Source organism: Rhipicephalus microplus, chromosome 7, assembly GCF_043290135.1.
Source record: "Rhipicephalus microplus isolate Deutch F79 chromosome 7, USDA_Rmic, whole genome shotgun sequence".
In the NCBI taxonomy this organism is placed as follows: Eukaryota; Metazoa; Arthropoda; class Arachnida; order Ixodida; family Ixodidae; genus Rhipicephalus; species Rhipicephalus microplus.
In genome coordinates, this window is record NC_134706.1 from 148,820,429 (window position 1) to 148,835,614 (window position 15,186).

The window sequence follows — 15,186 nt, forward strand, 5'->3', positions numbered from 1 at the left end:
CAGCGCGCGAAGCAACCGCTGATCCTGGACGGCAGTTTCCTGCCCGAGCCCGTGACTCGGCAAGCAGCTCACAGAGCAACTGCGGATCCTGGGCTGTAGTTTCCCGCCCGAGCACCGACCTCGGCGAGCAGCCCCGGAACCACCGCTGATCCTGGGCTGCAGTTTCCAGCCCGAGCACCGACCTCGGCGAGCAGCCCCGGAACCACCGCCGACCCTCGTCTGCAGTGTATCCCGCCCGAGCACCTGCCTCGGCGAAAACCACTGGAGCTACCCCTGTTGTGGGTCTTCGACATCATCGCCACCGTTGAGCATCGATATGGCTTGTCATCACGCCTGAGAAGGACTCCCAGCGGACCAGAGGCCACGCCACAACTGTAAGCGCGAGACTTAAAGAACGCCAACGGAATCGGACGTTGAAACGCGCGTCATTAAGACATCTCTTTTTCTGTGTTTTTCAACGTGTGCGCATTTGTGTTTTTGTTTCGTTTTTGTGATTGTCATGGTAATAAAGTGATAGTTTTCGTTTCGTACCATCAGCCTCTATGGTTAATTTTGCAACGCCCGACGAGTGAACCAGTCCTCAGCATATATACGCGTGACACTCAGATTGTTTGCGGAAGTTCAGATCTCACGCCTGATCATGAACAAGTTATTTAGAATTGGGTTTGCTGCGGTGTACAGTGATTCCCGTGTGTACTAGCAACCATACGATAGTGTTGAGGGCACCAGGTGGCCTTTTGGAATATAGCCACCGGTTTCGTTTTTCAGATGAAGCTGTATGGAAAGGCATGTATGGCTGATATGAAGTCAGTGTAGATGTAAGGCCGCAATGGTCGTTGATAGCTAGGACGATGGCAGCTTCTTCGGTCGCTGCAACTGTGACAAGAGTTACCAAAGCTGCATCAGAATTTTTACATGTGGATCGGCTACAGCAGCTACAAAAAGAATGTGTCCGCCCATCCTGCACCGCATCTACGTAAGTAGACATATCAAGGCTTTTTTGCGCGAAGTTTATGAGGGAGCGGGCTCGTTCCTGGCACCTGGCCACAACATAATGTGGGTACTAATTCCCCGGGAGAGCGCTTATCTGGAAGGTCTCCCTAATGGCGTGAGATAGCATGGTGGCATTCTTATTGATAGCAGGGGGAGCCTGTCCTGCGGACTTGAGGATGCTTCTGCCTGCCTCAAAAGACGAGAGACGTACTGTTTGTGCCGTAAATTCTTTCTTCTTTGATTACCCCAGTGAGGATGTTGTGCAATAATAGTTCAGAGAGCTTTTCTGTGCTAGTGTTAACAAGAATGCCCAGTATGCATTTGAAGCTTTTTTATTAGCTCATCGATTGTGGCTTCCTCTGAGCGGTACCATTTTATCGCAAATGCGAAGTAGCTTATATGGCTCATAAAGATTGTAAGGTACATCCTCAGCAGAATGCTCTTACTGATGGCGTCTCTGCGATTCGTGTTTGCTGTGATTGATCTGAGCCTATTTCAGTTCGCGCGTTTCTCGCTCACGGTAAAGGAACAACGACTCGCGTGATAAATGACGTCCACGCCGACATCACAGAAGCTGACCTGCAAAATCTTGTGACGTCGACAGTCAGAATCGTGACCATACACTACTATGGGTAGTCTCGCTGCATCAAACTAGTATTTGATTCTGAGACTATGCCCCCTAGCGTGAAGGTCGGATACGTGAGACATCCCGTGCGCCCTTACGTGGAACGGCCTTTGCAGTGTCACAAGTGCTCCAAGATGGGACACGTCAGCGCAGTGTGCAAAAGTGAGACAACTTGCCAGCGGTGCGGCGGGTCTCATAAGCTGGAAAACTGCGATACTGGTGTTCCATTAAAATGCCCAAACTGCTCTGGTGCACATGAAGCAACGTCGAAGGAGTGCCCGAAGATCAAAGAAGAAATTCGCGTCCTGCGGAAGATGGTCAGATACAACTCGACTCACAGAGAGGCTGTCACGTCCATCCGCCGACACAGACGTCGTCCAAAACGTAGGCACCAGCGAAAGCATAGTGGACATAGGAGTGATGAATCATCATCAGCAACAGATGAACATACACGTGCGCATTATCAGGCCGCTACACCCATGTTTTACGCACCAGGTCCCAGGGATTCAGAAAGTGGACCAACGCCTGCGTTGCACGCTGATGCTTCAGATACTCAGTGTCCTTCGCTACCGACCGGAACAATAAAAAAGACCACATTGGGCTGCAACTTCAAACAGGGCGGAAAATGATAGGCAAGATACTGAGAAGAGCCAAACTATGCTAAAGCATATACTAAAATCTATTCGTGGAATTCTCGACGAGCTACACACACCAGGAGAAAAACAGCAGTGCAGATCGTCAACGTGCTGGAACCGCTACTGCTAACCCTTCCATAAACAATATGGCGAATGTCTTTGTTGAACATGTGCGCACCTCTGCTATAATGTAGTGGAACGCACGAGGTTTGCGAGGCCGATTGTCTTACTTTCGACAACGGATGTTTAAATACAAATTTCCGTTGGTTGTAATATGTGAGCCGAATATTATGTCGTTGTTTCGTATTTCCGAATACGTCACTTTTAGGTCACGTGATCATCGACATGCGAGCAAAGTAATTATATGCGTACGTAAAGATTTAACGTACGTCAGACATGCCGTGGCTTCTCATGCTTCTAACGACTATATTTGCCTATCTATAAAGTACAAGCCACGTTCAATATCAATCATTGGAGGATACATTCCTCCTAGAAGCCACGTGGACTGTTCCTATCTCTTGTCTGTGCTCCAAGTTTGCCCTGTACCGCATGTATTAGTTGGGGATTTTAATGCACATCATCCCATGTGGATTCTGCCTCAATAAACACCCACGGTAGGGACATTGCCGATTTTGTGCTCAATCAGGGCCTGATGTCCATTAACGATGGCTCACCTACTTACCTCCATGGTGCATCGTACAGCAGCTGTCTAGACGTATGTTTTGTGAGCAGAAGACTCTTGCCTACCACCTGTTGGTTCGTAGACGTTGAAACACATGGGAGTGACCATCGCCCTACATATATACAGCTAAAAGGATTTCGTCGTTCGACTCCCCTGGCTGTGAAAAGCATAGACTGGCCAGGATTCCAAGCTTCTGTAAATGCTCAGTGCGGGAACATTCAATCTATATCTGAAATAGAAAGCCTAATTTCATTAGCCTTAACAACGCATACGAAACTTGTGAATGTGTCGCTACCAAGATCACAACTTGACACACAATATGAATACCTTCGGGCAATTCGTCGCCGGGCAGACAAAAAATACAGAAGGACGAAATCACCATCTGACCTATCTACAGAATGTCAAGCACCACGACATGTATTGCGACACCTCGATGAGCTCGAGAGGCAACGGTGGAGGGTATTTTGTAGCTCTCTTGATCCCAGAAAACCCCTAACTCGAATATGGCAAACTGTCCGAAGCCTTCAGACGCCCACTCATCAGTTGTTCCCTTTCCGATCTTTGGCTCTAAAGCAAGGTCGATCTGAAGTAGAGATTGCGGAAGATTACTGCCACTTAATCGTAGCAATGTCCTTCCATCGATATCACCTTCGTGTTTAGCCTCACGACCATCCAGCGACAATCGCCTCGGCTTACCATTCACATGCACGAACTTGACGCTGCGATTTCTGTGTACCGAAGGTCGTCCGCACCAGGGCCTGACGGAATTACTTATTCGGCTCTATATCACCTCAGCCAGGAAGCAACGCAGGTTCTCTTGTCGTTCTACAGCTCCACGTGGAAAACAGCGACAGTCCCAGAGAGTTGGAAGTGCAGCCGCATAGTGGCCTTACTGAAACCAGGCAGGTGTTCACACGAGTTGTCTTCTTATAGACCCATTGCCCTAGCCAGTTGCATCGGTAAGGTGATGGAACGCATGGTGCTGGCAAGATTTGAATGGCTGCTGGGGAATAATGTCGGCTCTCCAGATTTTATAAATGGCTTCCGTATACGCCGTTCATCTATAGCCGATGTTGTAGATCTAGTTTCTTCTGTTGAAAAGGAAAGACAACGTCGGAGATTGGTAGGGGCCATTTTCTTAGATATAAAAGGCGCGTACGGTAGCGTCTTCGATGAGGCTATTCTTGACGCACTTGAAGACATCGGCGTAGGTGGCCGACTACACGCATGGATAGGGAGCTATCTCAGAGGACGTACCAATTTTATGTCGACATCCGACGGTGACCCGGTCAGGCACCTCGTAAGCCATGGAGTTCCGCAAGGCACCGTTCTGAGCCCCATGGTATTTAACATAGCACTCATTGGCTTTGAAGGTGAGCTTCCCGACGTTGTCAGAATCAGTGCGTATGTGGACGACATTGCATATGGGCACCTGGAGCAACGTGACCACAACTGCGAGCAAGGCTACAACAAGGCATGTCAATAACATCTAAGTACTTACGTCGTCAGGGCCTGGAATTTTCAATAGCAAAAGCAGCTGCATTGGCATTTACGAAGAAATCAATGTCGTGGTACCCAATATTCGCTCACGGAGCAGTGATTCTCGTGGTCAAGCACCACCGCTATTTAGGGGTCGTCATTGATCGCAACCTGTCCTGGTCAAAGCATGTGACTGTGTTGCGAAACAAACTGATCATTTTTGTGTATGTTGTTCGTGTTATATCAGGACTGAGATGGGGCCCTTTAGAGAAAAATCTTCTGCAAAGGCATTGTTTGTGGGCTATATAACGTACAGCTCACCTGTACTTTCCAGCATGCGGGCAACGTGCCTTCGTACTTTAGAGAGCCTTCAGGCACGAGCACTGAGAATATGCCTTGGCCTGCCACGGGGCACGTCCACCTCTGGCATTATAGAGGAGTCACACACCAACCTTATACAGGTTTACATGTCCTGTGAGCCTCTTCGAGTGCACCTTCGTCTGCTAACCCGACATGCGCACCACCCGTTGTCTTCGCTACAAGTGGACCTACCAGGCTGTACCTATTCGCGATGCCTCGATACGCATAGGCACATGATCCCTTCAGGATTTGCACCTGCTGTAATTCCTGCAGTGCCTCCACGGAAATTGACTAAACCACTGGTGTGCCTTGATATACGCGGAATTTAGTATAGGTCGCGTGTTTCTTATATTGCCCTCAGGCAACTCACCTTGGCGCATTTAGATGACCGATAGAGTGACTCTGTGCACATTTACACCGATGGATCCGTAACTTCATCCGCCTCAGCTGCAGCCTTCGTGATAACTCAACTCAGTATTTCCCGGCAGTACAAATTAGATCATCGGTCATCTTCGACAGCTGCAGAACTTGTTGCTATACAAGAAGCCATAAAATTTGTGAACAACCAAGCACCGCGTAAATGGACGATTCTGTCTGATTCAAAATCAGCGCTTCAAGCTATCCATTATTGCTCAAGAAGAGGCCAATTTTACGAGTTAGCGTTAGGAATCGTCCAAACATTTGACCTAACACACAGGAGTGGTCACTTGATTACACTCCAATGGATTTCTGGACACTGCGGCCTGGTTGACAACAAAACAGCCGATAGCGAAGGAAGAGTGGCAATATACAACGCTCCTATGTACGTCAGAGTACCGTACTCGCGAAGTGACGTCAACAGATTGCTGAGATCACTCATGCGTGAATGCGCTGCCACTTACTGGTCGCTACCAGATCACCGGAACAAGGGCCTGCGGGAAACAGACTCCGGTATGACTTTTCGTTTTCCAGATAGAATCAGCCGAAGACACGTTAATATATTGCACCGAATTCTCCTGTGCGTCGCCTTCACTCGCCACTACGCCCACCTAATCAGCCGTGCCGACAGCCCGAATTGTGAACGCTGCCAAGTGCGCGAAACAATAGCTCACATATTTTGTGACTGTGCATTATACGTGGCTCAAATAAAAATGTTAACTTCAACGTTAGCAAGCATTGGACGAACACCATTAAGTGAAAGCCACATATTGCCAGCAATGAACGACCAATCAGTGTCAAAAACTGTTACAAAGGCTGTTCTTGACTTTATAAAACGCACTGGACTAAAAACTAGACTGTTGGGTACTATGCTAAGTCGCTACTGTACATACGCCCCACCTCTTCTTGTCCCCATCAACACCCTTCATCCCTCTTTCCTTCCCCTTTTCCTTATCCCTTGGGGAGAGTAGCAGGCTAGAGCGAACTAGCTCAGGCCGACCTCTCTGTCTTCTAAAAAATTCTCTCTCTCTCTGTGTTCAGTCTGTGCCGTCACGTGCACAACCGTCTGAGAGTTGCTTCCCTTTGCGTTAAGAAGAAATTGACGTGCAATTCTGACAGGGTCGATCAAAAACAGTCTTGTTCACATTTCATAGGAGGTCCTATTTCAGTGTGTACTATGGGACCTCCTGTATATCGTTCCTGTACACTGTATTATAAAATAATACAACTTGATTTTGTTTGAGTTGATTTCATAAATGTGCAGGGTAGGGTTTTGGTGGCTGCGCTCGTGATGCTCTAATCAGTTCGTTCAGTAGGAGGAAAGCCCATCCTTGCGACTAATGAATCTGGAGCAAACACAAATTCTCTCTTAAAGCGGCACAACACAATGATTAGAAAAAAGCATAAGTATTTTAAGTTTGAGAATGAAAGATAATGAGGAAGAGGACAGGGAACCGAGAGTCTCGTGTATTTATGCGAGATGTAAAGACAACCAGTACAATATCGTGGGGCCAGATACACAGTACCAACGTCTACTCAAACTTTTATCTTCGAAGCAGCTTTTTTACTTGCTTGTGTAACGGTGGATGTCCGCGTCTTCTTGCCAACGCGCTGCACCGCGTTATTTTTGCCACAGTTATTGGAATTATGTCAATTAGGTCAATCCGCAGCGGCTTGTTGATGTCTCTCTCATACATTACCCGCAGCAGCCGCTAGCTTCGTCCAACACAACTAGGTGGTGTTGCTCTTCCGCCTGCTTGCAACACACTTCTAACTAGCTTCACCGCCTCCACCACCGCAACGCTCAACCGCACGTCGAGTGGAAACATTTTAGATGCGGAAGCATCTTATACTCGCGCCTTGTAGTGCGCCGTCCGCGCCGTCCGCACCGCTTCTCGAACATTCGACAGCTGACGCGCGCGCATGCGCCGTCGCGCCGTCGCCCACCATCTGTGCCGCGCGCGCTTCTCCTTCGAGAACATTCGACAGCTGACAGCGCATGCGCCGTCGCGCTGTCGCCATCTGTGCCGCGCGCGCGCTTCTCCTTCGAGAACATTCAACAGCTGACCGCGCATGCGCCGTCGCGCTGTATATATACTCAAGGTCGGCGCTCGCTCGCTCAGTTGCCGCTCGTCCGTTGGTTTGTACGGCGCGTCGACGTCCGAAGTCGCCGTGAAATGAATGTCAACGAATCCACAAACAGAATGATCGACGTCCCTTCGACCAGCGCCGCCCTTTCGCATACGTGTGTACGTGTTCACTCATTTAACACCCCCTCCTACAACCACATTAACCAATTTAGCCATCGACCCAAGTAAGTCACAATTTAACACCCCGTTTCACAACCACGTTAACCAATTTAGCCATCGACCCAAGTAAGTTGCACTTTAACACCCCGTTAACCAATTATATGCTCCGCATCCTCCTCAGTGTTCCCCCGAGGGAAGCTGCGGGCAATTTTTTTCCGGCTCGTTTATCTGCGATAAAACTTACACGAAACGCAACCGGCCTTCCGTGTCATCGCGTTCGAAGGAAACGTTTATCTGAATAAAGGTACACCGAATTTCGCTTCAAACCGTTCTTCTAGCACCCGCGTCCACTCCCGTTTCAACCGTCTTAACGTCGTCCGCACCGCTGCTGCTTTGCATCCATCATGGTTCTCTTCAGGAAGTTGGTTCATAATATTTTTTTTATTTTAAAGAACTAATGCGTCCAGAACCACTGCCCTAACATAATAAACATTTAAAGGCGCATGAATACGATTTTATAGTTTACATTTACCGCAGTGCCCCTCGGAGAAACAGCTCATGAGAGACTTACAAAGAACACACAGCCTTGGGGTGGTAGCTCACGAGTTGTTCCGTGTTTGAAATCGTCTTTGTCTTGCAAAGTCGCAGCTCACAATAAAACTCTTTGCTCTACCTTGACCAAATCATTGGTGCCTCTGTGTACCCTGGCCCACGCTAAAGGCTTGAGCGCCAGTTCCAAAGTGAATACATTCGATACAGTAAGCAAGCTCTTGCGACAAGCAGTAGTGCAGTTTAGCCAACACAAATATTAGCTCTTCATCTAGTAGAAAAATCATCAGATTACTGAATAGAAAGAGGAATCACGGATACGAATAAATTTCATCTAGAAGAAATACTTATCCCCTATTACAGATGTGAAACTGTACATAAGCTATGTCACTTCTTATAAAGACATAAAAACGGTTTTTACCGCCAACACTGCATCGAAGTCAACCGTGGGCTTTGTTACGGGAGTACGTTGCACTTCATTCCTTATGTCTCCTATACAAAAAGTACAATGAAAACATTTCAGCGTTATAATCAAATTTATTAACCGGTTTATTTAGTAGTAATATTTCAGAAACTATTGGCTAGTAATATAGGTCTGACACTGAAGGATAGACAGCGATAGTTTTTGGATCGACTTGTTTTTGTGTAAAGTTAGGCAAAAGAATAATTTTGCCTCACAAGTCGTCATACTCGCTTTACCTGCAATGCACTAACTACAGGGCAAACTGAAATCAACTGTAATGTAGAAGAAAACACTTTTCGGTAAGCGATGTTTTTGGGATTTAAGGTGTTTCTTCCTCGAGGTGAGTTCATGTTTTTTTTCTTCTTAAGTTTGATAAAGCTCAGTTAAACACAACCACAAAGGGAATCTAGGCTTTCTAAACTGTAATTGTTTCTTCTATTTCTATTGGTTAATGTAATAATGGAATAAACACCTTTTGATGAATGACCAAATTGGGGCGACGATTTTCCTTTTTGCGGTGCATTTATGCTTTCGCGTTTAGTCTCAATAAAACCCTATTAGAAAAAAAAACGAATGGTGGTCATAGAGTGAACCACCACCCACCATTAGAGCGGATTAATGTAGTGGGTGAAGGCTGGAAAACGTTCACCAAGGTCTATGGTGGGATATGGTATACGCTGCAGTGCCGCAACGCTTGAGCGCGAAATGGCGTCAGAATCACCGTGACGAGCGGCCACAGAAAATAAAAAACTTGTTTAGAATAACAATGTAAAACACTTATAAAAAGACAAACAAAAAAGCTGACCCCCACGGATATTCAAAAGTGTAACCTGCGTAATCTCATTCCAAGACACTAACCAGTGCGCCATTACGGTATTTGCGTGTTAAATAGCTAGTTCACGTAGGAACTGATGATTCAACTTCTGTTCGTCGCGTACTCGACATAGACGAGATGTGGACCTGGTACAAAAATTTTCATTTTTAATTAACACAACCAACTGCAGCCTGTAACAATTGCCACTGCGATAATGACACCAACGCTATGTTTTTGTTACAATTCACAACCACAAGAAGAACGCCAAGTGGACTGGGGAGCAGGTACAGTTTACCGTCGGGGTCTGCCAAGTTTAATATACGTTTCTCGCTAGTTCCAAAAAGGACGACATTTGCTCAGGCTTTATCACGCCTCTGGTATCATTCTATAGATACGACTACCTAATACTGAGTATTAGGATGCTTTTCGCGCAACGTACATTGCACTCGTACCAGCGCACTGCTGTAGCCCTATCGTTCGCAACAACTACATAACGGCTTGGCATAAACGAATGCAGCACGCCGGAAACATTATGCTATCATATTGGTTCAGCAAGTATACGAAGTTTGTAGGCCCATGTGGTCAGATTTGGGGGCACGTTAAAGAATTCAGGTGGTCGAAATTTCCGGAGCCCTCCACTAAGGCATCTCTTTAATCATATGGTGGTTTTGGGACTTTAGCACCACATATCTATCTGTCTATCAAGCATAAGAAGTGCCAAGTTTGTGTTCTCGCATAAGAGCCAGAGAAGTGCCGGTGAGGGTGACCGGCGGCTGTCGGCGAGGGGAGATGTACGTTTTCTGGAAGTGCTAGAATCACGTCGCATCAATGTTTCTCGCTTTTTTGCGTGGACACCGCACACAATTACAAATGTCTCCTTTAGGGTAATTGATGCCTTGGCGCTGCTGTACTGCCATTCTTACTCGTCAAAATTGTGTATTGGGAAACCCATAAGCGCAGATAGCACAATTGTACGGGCTCGGTCAGTAGGCCTAACCTTTGGTGGAAGTCATGGTGGTAGAACATGTAGTGTACAGATCCCAGCTTGTTACACTTTATATATTGCTCGTCATTATAAGCCTATCATCATCTGCTTCCTACTTCCCAGCATTATCTCAATGGCGGGCAAAGCTTCTCAGCATGGTACGCGTTGTGGCCCGCCATTAAAAGCCCACCTTTCATCCGCTTACTGCTTCCCATCATTATCGCAATGGTGGGCAGAGCTTCTCAGCTTAATACACCATGTGGCCCGCCATTATAAGCACCAGCCATCATCTGGTTAGTGCTTCCCAGCATTATCGCTATAGTGGGAAGAGCTTCGCAGCTTGGTGCAGCGTGTGGCCCACTATAATTAGCACCACCCATCATCTGCATAATGCTTCCCAGCATTATCGCAATGGTGGGCAGAGCCTTCTATGACTGTTCACTATCTAGCCGCTACTTCCCATCATCGTTTCCACTTTACCAATCTTCTGTACAGCATGCCAATCATTATGTTCACGCATATTCATCATAATTTACACTACGTCCGGCCATATCTACCATAATTTCCACTATACCCACTATTATTTCTACTACACCCACCGTGATTTCCAGTACCCACAATGGTATTTTTTCCAGGTAGGGTTAGCTCGAGCAAAAGAATTTGCATATAAAAATTGGAAACTTCGGGCCACTCCAGTCGCTTTATCGGTGAAAGCAAACAACACATCTTCATCAGTATTATATAAAATAAATATTCATAGTATTGTGACTTTTCGACACGCTTCAAAGTGATACAAACACCAAAAGTTAGCAGTGATTTATATTATAATACAGTTAAGTCTCAGTCGTCACTAATAAACATAGAAACTTTATTTCTCTTGATCACCCGTTGCCCTCTACTGGTCAAGAGGCTTCATATCGGTAGTTGTTTTATGTGTTATCATACGGTGTTTGTGTGTTTGTGAACTGTAGAGGCCATATTTCGCAGCTTGTGTTTCTAAGCACAACTAGTTGGCGCCACCGCATGCAAGTGAGCGCTGCGCCTGCATTGCTGCCCTTTTTTCTACTTGGGAGCGGCGGAGAATGGGCTAGCAGTCAGTGACTTTGAAGGTGTAATAAAAAAGGCCATTAGATCACGTGTTCAAACGTGGTTGCGCCCATTCACCACTGCGGAAAAGCGCCTATACGAAGCTAAGACCTTCGTAGCCTATAAATTTGTTTTGATTGCCATAATCTTCTACTCCACGAAGAAAAGTGCACTATCTGATTTAGCGAACCTACAAAATTAAGTTAATAAATATGATACGCGTAGCCATAGCCTCTGGTTATTGCAAGGATCACGCACTAAATATGTTGGCCTAGTGGTACGCAATACCATTTCTGGAATTTCGAGATATTTGAGCAGCATTTATTGCAATATAACAAACTTGACCACTAAAATGTTGCATGATTGTTCTTATAAATTATATAACGATGTGGTTTACGCTTTTGTGTCAGTTCGACCGCCTATGTATTTTGTAACACACATATATATAGCAGTTTTAGGCATCTGATGTTTTGTTTTTTATTTATGGAAAGAGTTGTATGTTGTTTACGTTTAGATTATGTAACTATATGGATTGACATTACGATACTTTTGTATTTTGACTCCTTGCTATTTTATATTATGGCAGTGCTTCTGACCCATTTATTTTTATTTAGCGGGAGCGAGTCAAACTGTTTTAGTGTTGCTTTTACTCCCGCTATCTTTAATGTACTATCAAACATGAAAATAAAGATGCAAATCAAGTTCCTAAGAGCGAAATTAAACTTTACACACACAAAAGTGGTGAGCAGTACGCTCCGCCAGTTACTGCATATTTGCTGAGTGCATTTGGTAAACGACGACTTGGTTCTTTTTGAATGTTCTACACTTATATATTTTGATGAAATATACCATGCCATCATATGCGAGAATGCAGGTGTCATGAGTATTGAATGAATTATTCGTATAGTCTACACCATAGGTCTGTTCATTAAAGCACTTCATGTTCAGGGCATTTTTCTAAACTACACAGTCGGACCGAAATCAAAACTTTGAAATTATGAATGTTTAGAAACAGTCAGTATGTCGTAGCAGTGCAGTATCCTTGCAAAAACTTCAGGCTTGCTTGGCACGTACTCCCGCGCATGCTCAATATGATGTACAACGAATTTCGAACAACCCTTTGGTTCACAGGAATGGTACATAAGATAACGCTTGTGTCAGATGCCCCGGGATGTTGCTGTTGCTTGTAACACGCAAAGTTCTAGTGCGTCCTAACATCGCGGCCAGATATAATAGGGTAAATAAAGGCGGCGGGTACCACGTTGCTACCTAGAATGATGAAGCTGGTGTAGTGTGTGCTTCCCTACTTCACGAAAATTATTATCTTCGATGATGTAGTGGGTAGCCAAAAACGTTGAGGATTGCATATAGAGAGGCAACTTGTTCAGTTTGTGCTTTGACTGCGCTGGACGTTGTGCGTAAGTGTGGGTTTTTTTTTCTAATTCGGAAGGTGAGCCCTAAACGCCTTTCAAAACTGTAAAATACTTAGACCACGAAAAAACTACTTGGCTGTCACTATAATTTAGAGATTTTATTATGGCCAGAATTTATTGGCGCGTTCTGCCAGTTGCTGGTACCTCTACTTTGAACAACTTCTATCGAATGTATGTGCACTGCTGGAAAAAAAGTCTCACTTTCTAAATACTGTGATGAAACATAAATGGCAGCCTTGCAAGATCTACAGGAGCCATTGCTCGCTATTATCAGCTAATTGGCACGTACCTATTCGCTATACGCTATCAGCTCGAAACGTTTTTCGCTCGTGACAATGAGTAAAGCAATTACAGTTAGCAATAACTTAACATTACCAACTAACGTAAAATTAAATTCATCTTACAATTGCAAATTCATACAGGTTTCATGCTGTTTATGGCTTACCGCAGTCGCTTTTCTGTACACATTTGCCGTCTTTCCTTCTCCAAAGTGGTTTTTTGCACACACATCTTGATTTTCTTCTTGGTCTGCAATTCCACGTTTTTACTTCGTAGGCCACGCCATCACAGTAGTTCTGCGGAAAAAGACCTCCGCCGTCGCAGACACCGAGTTCTTCGTTAGTCGGACAACCTTATTAAAAGAAAAGGGACAAGCATTGATAAACTTCAATGTTTAAACTTCGTAAAATGCCAACTATTCTGTTATGAGGAAGAAAATTGAAATCTGAATTGTTTGTTATACTGCTTTTTTACAGGGATCTACTCGTCAAAGTTTCTTCGCATGTAGAACTGTCCTCATGTAAAATATACAAGCACTTACCCTTGTGTTGTCAGAAGTAAGCTAATCGTTCACAGAGCACTGTTCTTCCTACGTAAAAAATAAAAAGATGGAAAATTATTTGGTGTATCTAACAATATTTGAAGATGTTTGCTCGCTGCATGTTTGCTTGCATCCTTCTTTTTTGATATATGGCTCCAATTGTCCAAGAAGGCTTTACACGTATCCAAGATTAATTTAAGAAAACTTTTTTAGTTTCAAAAAGAATGGGGAATAAATGAATCGTGAAAAGAATAAAGAAAATTTGGAAATGACTAGACTATAAAATATTACAATAATATGTGTGCAAGTGAACTAATCAAATAAAAGTTCTGAAGTACAATTTTTTTAGGAAATAGTGTTATCAGATAATCATTGTCCTGTGAACAAGAACTTCGCGAATGACTAAGCCTACTTGCATGTGACCAAATTGCAGAAAAGGTGCCCGAATGGAATGATTTGAGAATTCAGAGAAATTTCAAGTTACTTAACAAAATTTGAAAACGTTTTTTCTGGGGAGTAAAACAACGATGCGTAATAAAAAATTAACGATATTACGAGGCTATTGGCAATAACAGCACATTAGAGATGGCACCAGATCAGACCTGTATGAATAGAAATTCAGAAGAGATAGGCTACACTTAAGTTTCGTAATGCCCATTTCCAGCTTTCAAATGTGTGCGAGGGTGGATAGGCGAATCGCGTGGGAAGATTTGTTCAGAAATTGGTGCTCATGAAATTTGTCGATGATAACAAAGCATAGGAAAACATGTCATCATACGTTTCAGTTACACAGCGGCATCTGTTTAATAGATTTTCTGGGACAATTTGTTTTTATTGATATGATATATAAGGAGATCTTGGCGCCCCATTAGGGCGTTGGCCACTCCATAGCTGTTGAGTGAAGCTTGATCACGTATCTTGGAGTAAAACATACAAAGCAGTGCATGCAAAATAGAACAATCGGGCACAGATATGCAAAGACACCCTTACTCGCACATATCACAACAAAATGATAAGGAAATATTCAAAAGTCAACAAATGAAGTCTCTGATAATATCACTCGTTATTATTTGGTCCACCGAGCACAAAACAGCAGTGCACACGTCTGGTTTTTATGAAGATGTATTCGCTCATGTGTACATAATAGTTCACACATCATTCACTTCATAACACACACATGATGTGTACATGTGCGTGTGTACATGTGTTATATGAAAGAAGTTTGCTATTTCTTAGAATTTGTCAGCAATTCTGCTGTCTTGTAAAAAAACGTGTTAATGGTTTTAAAGCGTGCGATTGTAAAACTCCAGTTGGCCACGGGCCCAGAAGTTCCTTCATGCTAAACGGTCTGCGGTCTAATGCCAACAGTTTGGATTTAAGACGGTGTCTCGGCGTGTCATGACGTGGAAAGGCTATAAAAAGGTGACTTACGTCTTCACCTATAAATCCACATTCGCATTCGGGAGTGCCAGCTCTGCCAATTCTGTCCAAAAATATATTGTGTATGCGGTGCCTAGCCTCAATCAGTGAATTAGAGTTTCCATACTTCTATATAATGCCAGCGTAATTTTAAATGCAATAAAATATTCGATGTTA

At 44.5% G+C, this 15,186-nt stretch overlaps 1 protein-coding gene across 1 annotated transcript in view; it reads right to left on the reverse strand.

The window, feature by feature from the left end:
- The window catches only part of LOC142767903 (uncharacterized), a 234,809-nt gene that overhangs the window by 203,422 nt on the left and 16,201 nt on the right, over positions 1-15,186 (reverse strand). The window contains exons 2-3 of the mRNA XM_075870146.1: positions 13,216-13,401; positions 8,411-8,481 (exon numbers count right to left, since the gene is read on the reverse strand). Of these exons, the coding sequence (XP_075726261.1) occupies positions 8,411-8,481; positions 13,216-13,401 (257 nt within the window). The remainder of the gene's footprint in view (positions 1-8,410; positions 8,482-13,215; positions 13,402-15,186) is intronic.